Below are 8,797 nucleotides of genomic sequence, written 5' to 3' on the forward strand. Positions count from 1 at the left end.
GCAGAGCTGTTCCCTGTGCAAGGAGAGGACCTGGCCCTGCTGGGGTTGGGGGAGGGGGCCTCAGCATGCCGCCCTGGATGGCAGCGGGGGGGTTAATATGGGAGAGGTCTGTGGTGGCGAGAGTGGGTCTGTTTGGTGTCCCCCTCTTAAACCTCTGGGTGCAGGGTGGTCCTTGGGAAATCCCTTGCCTGCCACCGTGGTGTCTCACGGTATCAGCGAATCTTCTTCAACTGCAGGTGGATCCCATTCCTGGACCTGAGGACCACCTGCGGTATCAGTGTGGGAGGCTTGGACGGGTCGGGGCAGAGCTCAAAGCAGAGCAGGGTCAAGGCCAGAGCCACCTTCATCTCGTTCATGGCAAACTGCTGCCCGATGCAGTTCCTGAGGAGAGGATGACAAATGCTCCGATTGCTGCCTTCATCCTAATGGCCCCTGAGCTGGGTTCAGCCCATGTGCAAGCTGGGGAACCTTCAACTGCTGCGAGGATGATGCCACAGCTTATCTAGGAATCCCTGATGCCACACCAAAATGCACCCAGCTCTGCGGTGGGCTATTGCTGTCTTTTATTAATAAGCCTTGAAAAAAGATACGAGATTGAGAGAACTGGGGCTTACTTCACTAGAAAGTGTCACATGGATCCAGCTAAAACCCCAGACACCTCAGAAAGATTATTTTTCACTCTGTGTTGAGTATCTCCTCTTGCAAGTTACTGACACCTCAATATCATACATCTTTCTGTTGATACAGCATGGGAACCACAGAGACTCGGACCCACCTTGGCTTTGAGGTGCACTGGACATTCACCCCTAAACAAGGGAGCCTGTGTTCTCAATGCAGGCAACAAAAAATGTAAACATCTCCACAAATCCACAAGAAAATTGTGTGAAAACCTACAGTCACCACAGAACTTGGGGTGTGGGAAACGCTCTGGGGCTGATGGAGCATGGTGGAGATTCTGCTACCAAACGCCTGCATGAGTTGGGCAAGCCAACTTGGCTCATGGGTACTGAGGACATGACTAGCTTCAGGAACTCAGCTCTGAGCTAGGTCTTCCATGCAAGGCAGCCTGTGAGGAAGGAGAGGGATGAAGGGTCTCCTACCTGGATCCAGCGGAGAAAGGCAGGAAAGCATGGGAGTGCCTCTGTGCTGAGTTCTCCGGAGAAAACCTCAGGGGATCAAACACCTATGAGAGCAACAAAGGCCATTTTGTCAGTGTTTGGTCTGATATGAGCAGCACCAGGTTCTTCCCTGGTCCCCAAGGTATGGCTGGATGTGGCCTCTGCTGTTCCTGGGGAAGATGCAGCTGATCAGCATCTCTCTACAAAGCCACTGGGTGGATGAGAAGAGGATACTGGTGGCTGTGCATATCTTCCCCTTGGACATATCTAAATCACTCACTACAGCACCCAACATGCCTGCAGGTGTTTTCTCATGCATGGCAGCAATGATCAAGTCAGAATCCCTTAGGTCCAGAGACGCCTGGTCTTGGCTTTCCAGCCAGCACTGGAGAGAGGCAGCTGCGCACCCTTCTTCAAGTTTCCCAGCTATTTCTTTCCTTGAAGCCTCTAAGATATCAGCTTCAAATCAAATGCTGCCTAGAGGGCCTGGGACTTCTCATACCATGCTGGGAACTAAGTCTGTCCAGGGCAGCTGAAAGCAGTCTGAGTACCTCTGTGTCACTATGCATGAAGACTATTCAACCCCCTTTCCCAGCACTTTGTCATGCTCAAAGCCTTTGGGTTGTTTGGTAACTTCATTGATCTTTGCATTTAGATATGGACTGTTGGAACAAGAGGGGGAAAAAAAACACGGCAGGGAGGCACAGGCTGCCTTGTTCAAGGAGAGAGGATGGCTCAGAGATCATATACTCCTGCTTGTTATAAAGGCGAAAATACCTCAGGGTCCTCCCACACATCCCGATTCCTGTGAATAGCAAAGATGTTCAGTCCAACCTGGCAGCCTGTAAAAGAAAAGTGAGAAAAAGCTCGTAACACCTCAGAGTGAAGACCCAGGAGAGGTGTTTGTGGGATGGTCTCCCTCTCTGGGCTCTGCAGGGGGTGTTGCAGGAGATCTGTCAGAGATGATGCCCAGCCTGTCCAGGCAGGTGTCCTCCTGAAACCCTCACATGGAAGAAACAATGGCCTCAGACCTGGGACCCATTTTGGTATCAGTGGATGAACTTTTACTCTTTGCCAGGATCAATGCTCTGCAAGTTCCCTTTGAGCTCTGTGAACACCCCAGTGTCCTGGACCACATCCTTGGACACTCTCCAGCCACCCTTCCAGAAGAGCTGTGACGGTGTGCTGTGGTGGCCCTGTACAGCCCTTTCGAGAGAGAAGAGAAGCTGGAAGCCCCACCAGGCTCTCTGCACAGGATGCCCTACTTGTCACGGACAGCAGAATGAAGGATGAACAAACTCAACAGACCTGCTGGCAAGCTGCGTCCATCAGAAAATGTGACAGGTTTAGAGAGGTATCGGAACACAGAAGGAACTGGTGGAAACAGACGCAAGCTCTCTTTGATGCACATTGTGGTGTAAGTCATCTTCCCAAGGTCCTCCCTGAAAGCAAACCAGGGGGATCAGGCTGTGTTTGAGTGGAAGCAATACGGACATCAGCAATAGGGACCAGGTGGGCTCGACCACCCTGTCTCCTGTCTCCTGCAACGAGGAGCTTTCCGTGCTGCAGGTGGAGGAGATGCCAGGCAGGGCAAAGGAACCGTGCGCACATGGTAAAGCTGCCTGAGCTGCCACGTCCCTGCAGCACAAGGCATCTCCATGGAGAGTCCCTATTTCTCCTTCTCCTAGTCCTCCCTTTGCTGCTGGCATTGCTACATGAACAGCAGAATCCCCCAGTGCAGATGCAGTATAAGGTGGATGAAGTTTCCTTCTCAGGATGAGTGAAAAGCGTTCAAAGTAAAGGAATAAGAAGCCCTAGCTCACCACTCAATGGTATCTCGGTCTCCCAAGACCTCCTGGATCTCCTCCCTGCACCTTTGCTGGTACTCAGGATACAATGACAGGCAGTAGAAGAGCCAGGAGATCCCGCTCGCTGTGGTATCATGACCTGCAAACATGAAAGTGTCCACCTCGGCACGCAGGTCCTTATCAGATAGCCCAACTCCATTTGCATCCTAAGAAAGAGGAGGGTATATAATTCTTAAGTGCACGTCAAAATAACACTGGATGATGATGAAGAAGGGTCTGGTTTGTACCTGATTTATTTCCCTGTGCACTAGAAACCAAGCCAGTAGAAAATATATCCAACAAACGTGAGAAGAGTCAGACCTGCTGATTGACAACTCCGCAGTCAATAGAGCTGCAGAGCTGGGCTTTGGTGGGACACCAGATCCCAAACAATCAGAAGGACACCCTATTTCATCCCCTACTACGTGTCCCTGTTACATTTCTCAGTAGTTTGGTTTGGACAGCTTTTGCTTCAGATTGAGACACAGAAGAAAGCAGAGGCTCCAGAAGGACAGAGTGAGCACAGAGTGTATCTCCTTCCTCAACACCAAATGGCAGCTTCTATCCAGAATATCCGAAGATGTCTGTGAAGGTAAAACTATAGAAGGTAAGAAAAAAAATGTCTTGAGAAGAGTAGAGACAAAGTGGCCCCCTTGTAACATTTCCAAAGATCTCATTCTTCTCTGGTTTCTGACAGGTCACTTATTTTAAACTATCAATGTGCCCAATGAAAATGAACAAGGAAGATGAAGGTCTCCCCGAGCTATTTATGTTCAATCACTGCATCTCACACCTTTGTATTTCCTTCCCTTTCAATCTGCCTTTCCCCGAGCCTGGAAATCTGGAGTGGGGAAGCTGTAGCCAGCAACTCCAGTCAGGGGTGATGAGCTCCCTGCTGACGCATCCTCAGTGCCACGCGGGTATGTTCTTTGGTGCTTGATATGATTATTCGAAACATTCACCTTGGTGCAAAGAAGAATGTCCAGAAAATCCAGGTGTCTCTTCTTCTGGATCTTGTCAAGTTCCTTCTCACTGGACAGCAACATCTTTCTTTCTTTTATTACCTTATCTGCACAGAAGAAGTAATAGTTAGGTGTGTCCTACCCCTCCAGTGACCTCGGGCACTTGTCTGCTCGGTCAGCAGCTTGGACTCTGTTTAATGTGTAACCCTCTGGCCAGTGCCTGCTGGAGTCCCACTCTGAGCTCCTCTAGATGCAAGTTGGGGAGATGTTCAGGTGAGAGGCAGGGCTGGGGAGAAAGGGAGAGAAGTACCTGTATGGGTATGGGCCAGCTTGCAGGCATCCTGAAACTCACGGCCTTTGCAAGTCAAGTCATAGAAGACATCCTTGTAAGAAAAATTCTGCATTCTATTGCTGATGAGGTAGCTTAGGTCGTAAACAGCTCTGATATAATAGTCTGAGTTGCTGTAAGCAAACCAAGGTCAAAGCTGGTGTTAGCAGCATGAGTTGGGAAACAGGAACACTTGTTTCTCCAGAATTTGAAAGTTCAGGCACTGACCTCTGAGTCTGACAGTTGGTATTATAACTGAAGGCGCATTTCATGAGGCTGTCTAGTGTCATCAAGCTGACATCTTGAAAGAGCTCCACTGACTTCCTTTCTGTGTTCTTCTTTTCCCATTTATCCTAAAGATGGAGACAAGGGTAAGCAAGGACAGACTACCAGAATGGACTTGGCCACGTTCAATCAGGTCATATTTTCCTGTCCCTCTTCCCTGATTCACACTGCCAATTACTTTCTTTTCTGCAAGCAGAGGCCCTAGTTGACTACACATTCTGTGAATCTCCTCAAACTATCATGTGCATTTCTTTTGCCAAGTTTAGCATTACTGGGCTAGGAAGGGATATTCCAGCAGTGGTTGATGCAGATGAAAGAGAGAATAAGTGGAATGGCCGGACGAAGGTGAGAGGAGCAATTTCAGAGCTACAAAACTACCCAAAAAGTTCAGCAAAACTCTAGGAAACATCTATGTCAAGTCCCTTTCCCTCATTCATTCCCAGACCTGATAGTTTTCACTGGTGCACAGCTAAAACGTAAAAGCAGCAGAAGTGATGTTTCTTACCAGCATCACTTTGACCGAGTCTGACATCAGGGCCACGTAAGATTTCAGCACGTCGTAATGAAAGGCTGGGGTGAGCAGTTTCCGATGCTGGAACCATTTGTTTCCATCCAAGATCAACAGCCCCTGTCCTGGAGACACAATCAGCAAAGGCGCCATCAGCTCATCCAGACTCTGATCATGGCTCTGACAGCCTCACTACTACTTATGGCCACGTGCAGGCTAATTGCAGGGTCTGTGGGGAAGAAGAGTTGGCGTTGGAGCCTTTTCTCCGGTCTCTCTGAGGCCACTCATGGCAGTGCTCTTTGGATGGACGGAAAGCATGCCCACGTGTCCTTCACTGCAACCGGCTTTGTACACTTAATCTACCCTCAAACCAAACCCATGACAGAAGAGTCACAGGACTTGCTCTCTCAGATGGGTTTTTCTACCCTCAGTTGAATACTTGGGTGCCTTTTGGAACACACGCTGACAGTTGTCAGTGGGACCCTGGAGGACTACCTCAAAGCTGTGTGCAAGCCATGAACCCTCCTGTCCTCGATGTGTCTCACCCCAGTTATCCGTGGTAGCATTCAGTCCCTGAGTAAGCTGAAGGTTGCTTTGTGAAGGCCAGGGTGTGTGCTCCAAGGCAAAGCCACCTGATGTGCTCCACGACTAGCTGGGCACCACCAGTGCTAAGGCTTAAACTCAAACAAACCCCCTCATTTGCTAGATCTGGATTTAGAACAGAAGAAAGCAAAATGAAGGAAGACAAGAGAGAAGCCACTGAAATGTGCAATATGACTAAAAGGGACAATGGGAGAGAATGACTTACCGATCCATGGAACCAAGAATTTGTAGGGTACATTGGACTTGCGATCTGTAAAACAAAATAGGTACCCGAACAGTAAAATGGCTAATGAATTCAACATAACAAAAAAGAAAATTCAGGATAAATAGACATTAGATTTTGTCCTCTAAATCACAATGTAGAATTAGTCTCATTTCAATACGTAAAATAATCTAGCACTAGAGGTAGAATTTAAAAGTGGTCTTCCACAAATACGGCCTTAGTAGACTTCAGAAAACCAGACAAAGTTGTAACAAAAATTGGGTGTGAAGAAGAAATAGCCATGGCAAATCTCAAAATTGAGAACAATGGCTGGGAGTTACTGGAGATGCCCGTGTATGTACCACTCACAGGCACCATGCTCCACAGAAAGGAGCAGAGGAGAAGACTTGAGATGTCTTCTGAGAGCCATTGCCATACCAGCTCACCCACATTACTGGGTTTACTAGGATACATGGATATTGTGGTGGTACATGCCATAGAAGACAGTAAGATCAACGATGACGGAGACAGTGGACTAGGAGGAACAGGCACGTGAACACTGTTTGCACGAGAATACAAACTGCTCCGTGAAACCTGGGGCGGTCTGGCAGTTTGTGAAGGAGAGCAAAGGAGGAATTGCAATAGCTGTGAAGGAAGCCAGCAGAGGGGATGACTCCAGGCACGGTTCCCATGATTTTCTCGGTAGGGAAGTGTCAAGGACATGACTTCCCAAAACCAAATGTAGAGACTTACCGGTTCGGGCAAGTATACATTTGGCGTATTCAGGGTGGTGGATTACTAGAGAAGGCAGGACTGGTCCTATCCATCTGGGGAAGGCATAGGGGTATTCTTCTCCCCATGACAGCATCTGATTTAATACGTTATCGGTAGTTATCTGCAACGAAAGTTAAGCAGGGACTGCATTCAGGTGGAAAAAGAAGGACATGCCAGGGGGAGCAGAGGCTAAACTTGCGCTCTCATGGAAAGCATGCGCAAGATGTCCTCTCCTGGGAAATGGGGAGAAAGTGGGCGGACTTGCGACGAGGAGCTTTCCATGCTGCAGGTGGAGGAGATGCCAGGCAGGGCGAAGGGATTGTGCACACGTGGTAAAGCTGCCTGAGCCGCCATGTCCCTGCAGCACAAGGCATCTCCATGGAGAGTCCCTAGCTGGGGCCCGGCTGCAGTTGAGCCATGTTAGGACAGACTCAAAGGGGCTTGGTGTCACACTCGGGAGCTACAGCTGGCGTGGGCAATGCCAGGATGCCCGGTGAACTGGCCTGGGGGACTGAGGCTGTTACAGCCCTGTCCTCTAAATTCAGCAGTGCAAGGTGGGCATGCAACATGAAAGCAAAATCTTCTGTAGAAGATTTCACCCTTCTATAGAAGGGTGAAAATGCCTGTGATAAAATGCCCTGCTTTTGTGGCCAGGTCTTCTTAAGTGGGTGTAGGGGGAGAGACTCTTGTTGGTAGAAGGTTTAATGCAGAAGAGAGGCATTTTATGGTTGTTCTTGTTTAAATAACTTTATGAAAGTCCCAGAAATCACCTAACTCCATGTTTAGGTTCATGATCCCAAACAATGTGGCTCTGTGTTTTGCCAAAATTATGCCCATCTCACATCCAGGCACCCTTTCTGCCTGCCCTGCAAAAGTCTTGGCACTTCCTGTGCAAAGAGGTCCTCTCCTGTGGGAAGGAATATTAGCAGAGGACATGCACACCCCACCCGATGCCCCCTCACATCCTGGCTGATATCTTCCCCAGCAGCTGGGACAAACCCACCCTGATTGAGCCCAGCTGCCTCCTTACCAGGTGACTGTGGCCATAGAGCCAGTGTTTTGGGGGACCAGGGAATGCCTCCAGAGCTTTGATGAGTTTCTTCCGCTCCCGGCAGAACTGGGCCACCTTCAGCAGCACGAAGATGACACCAAACACCACAGACAGCTGCAAAATGACAGCAGAAGGTTTGGCAATGCTGTTCAGCAGAGATGCCATGCTGGCCCTGCGTCTGGAATGCCTGACAGCCTTCTTCTGCCTGCTCCTCTCCCGCTCCTCCCGTGCTTGTGCCTGACAGGGAGCTAGGTGCAGGCAATAATCCCCTCCCTCCTGCCCTGCTGGAGCTGAGTTTGGTGAAGTGCTGCTGGCAGCAATTTATAGCAGCAGGAGCATCATGGTGACCAATGTGTCAGCTTGGCCGGCAGCCCGACTGCCTGCTGCTCCCACACACCCTTTGACCTGCTTCCAGCAACCTGTGGATGGAGGTGGCTGGTTAACAAATCACCTCTACATATTTGCTACTTTCTTCACAGTTCTGTACACCCCAGCAGCAAGTGCAAGCACTCACAGGCATCCATGCAAAGGTGGGCGAAGCCATAGGAGGAAGGAGGTAATAGGTAGCCAGGCTCGTGCTCTAGCTGAGCTCTGTGCTGTCCTCAGTCAGATTCAGGTCTGGAAGCCATTCATCTGCCTCCGTGAAGTGAGGAACAGACAGGTCACCTCTGTCCCCAGGCTGGATGGATCCAGCTGCCTCCAGCCATAAAAGCAGTGCTCTGAATGACTGCAACATCACAGAGCGCTGCTGGACCAGAATCAAGAGAATGGACATAACCTGATCAACACACAAGGGACCGTGGCCTTGTTCTCCAAGAAGTCCTACCATAGACAAACCAGGAGACAAAACTACTGCCCAGAACTACCATGGTCAGTAGGTAAGATAAGGAGAGGCAGAGCAGCAGAGCAGTAAAATCAGCTGCAGCAAGACTGAGGTCATGTCTAACCTGAAAAGGAGGCATGAAGGTAAGGTCATGTTCCCTCTACAGCCCTGGTGAGACCTCCTTCCCCCGTCTACATGGCATCTCACCATCCTCCAAAAAAGACTCCACATCACTGCATTTGCCTCTCCAATGCAGTGCTTGGTTGATCCCCAGGTAGGAGCCCTTCTAGCAATCG

At 49.7% G+C, this 8,797-nt stretch overlaps 1 protein-coding gene across 1 annotated transcript; it reads right to left on the bottom strand.

Annotated features, from left to right (window-relative positions):
* Positions 1-212: 212 nt before the first annotated feature.
* LOC104339513 (cytochrome P450 4B1) lies at positions 213-7,843 on the bottom strand. The gene is made up of 12 exons (XM_009945673.2): positions 7,658-7,843; positions 6,607-6,748; positions 5,857-5,901; positions 5,046-5,173; positions 4,484-4,608; positions 4,238-4,389; positions 3,928-4,034; positions 2,942-3,132; positions 2,427-2,560; positions 1,896-1,960; positions 1,101-1,183; positions 213-381 (listed from the first exon to the last, which is right to left on the bottom strand). Exons 1-12 carry the CDS (start codon positions 7,841-7,843, stop codon positions 213-215), a joined length of 1,527 nt encoding a protein of 508 aa, XP_009943975.1.
* Positions 7,844-8,797: the final 954 nt, after the last annotated feature.

Source organism: Opisthocomus hoazin, chromosome 6, assembly GCF_030867145.1.
Source record: "Opisthocomus hoazin isolate bOpiHoa1 chromosome 6, bOpiHoa1.hap1, whole genome shotgun sequence".
Classification (NCBI taxonomy): Eukaryota; Metazoa; Chordata; class Aves; order Opisthocomiformes; family Opisthocomidae; genus Opisthocomus; species Opisthocomus hoazin.

Excerpts from the sequence above, each read along its gene's own strand:
- LOC104339513 (XM_009945673.2), bottom strand. The coding sequence starts at position 7,843 with ATGGCATCTCTGCTGAACAGCATTGCCAAACCTTCTGCTGTCATTTTG. Across the intron at positions 5,174-5,856 it reads ATTCTTGGTTCCATGGATCG|GACAGGGGCTGTTGATCTTG; the intron begins GTAAGTCATTCT and ends TTGTGTCTCCAG. Across the intron at positions 382-1,100 it reads CCTTTCTCCGCTGGATCCAG|GAACTGCATCGGGCAGCAGT; the intron begins GTAGGAGACCCT and ends TCCTCTCCTCAG.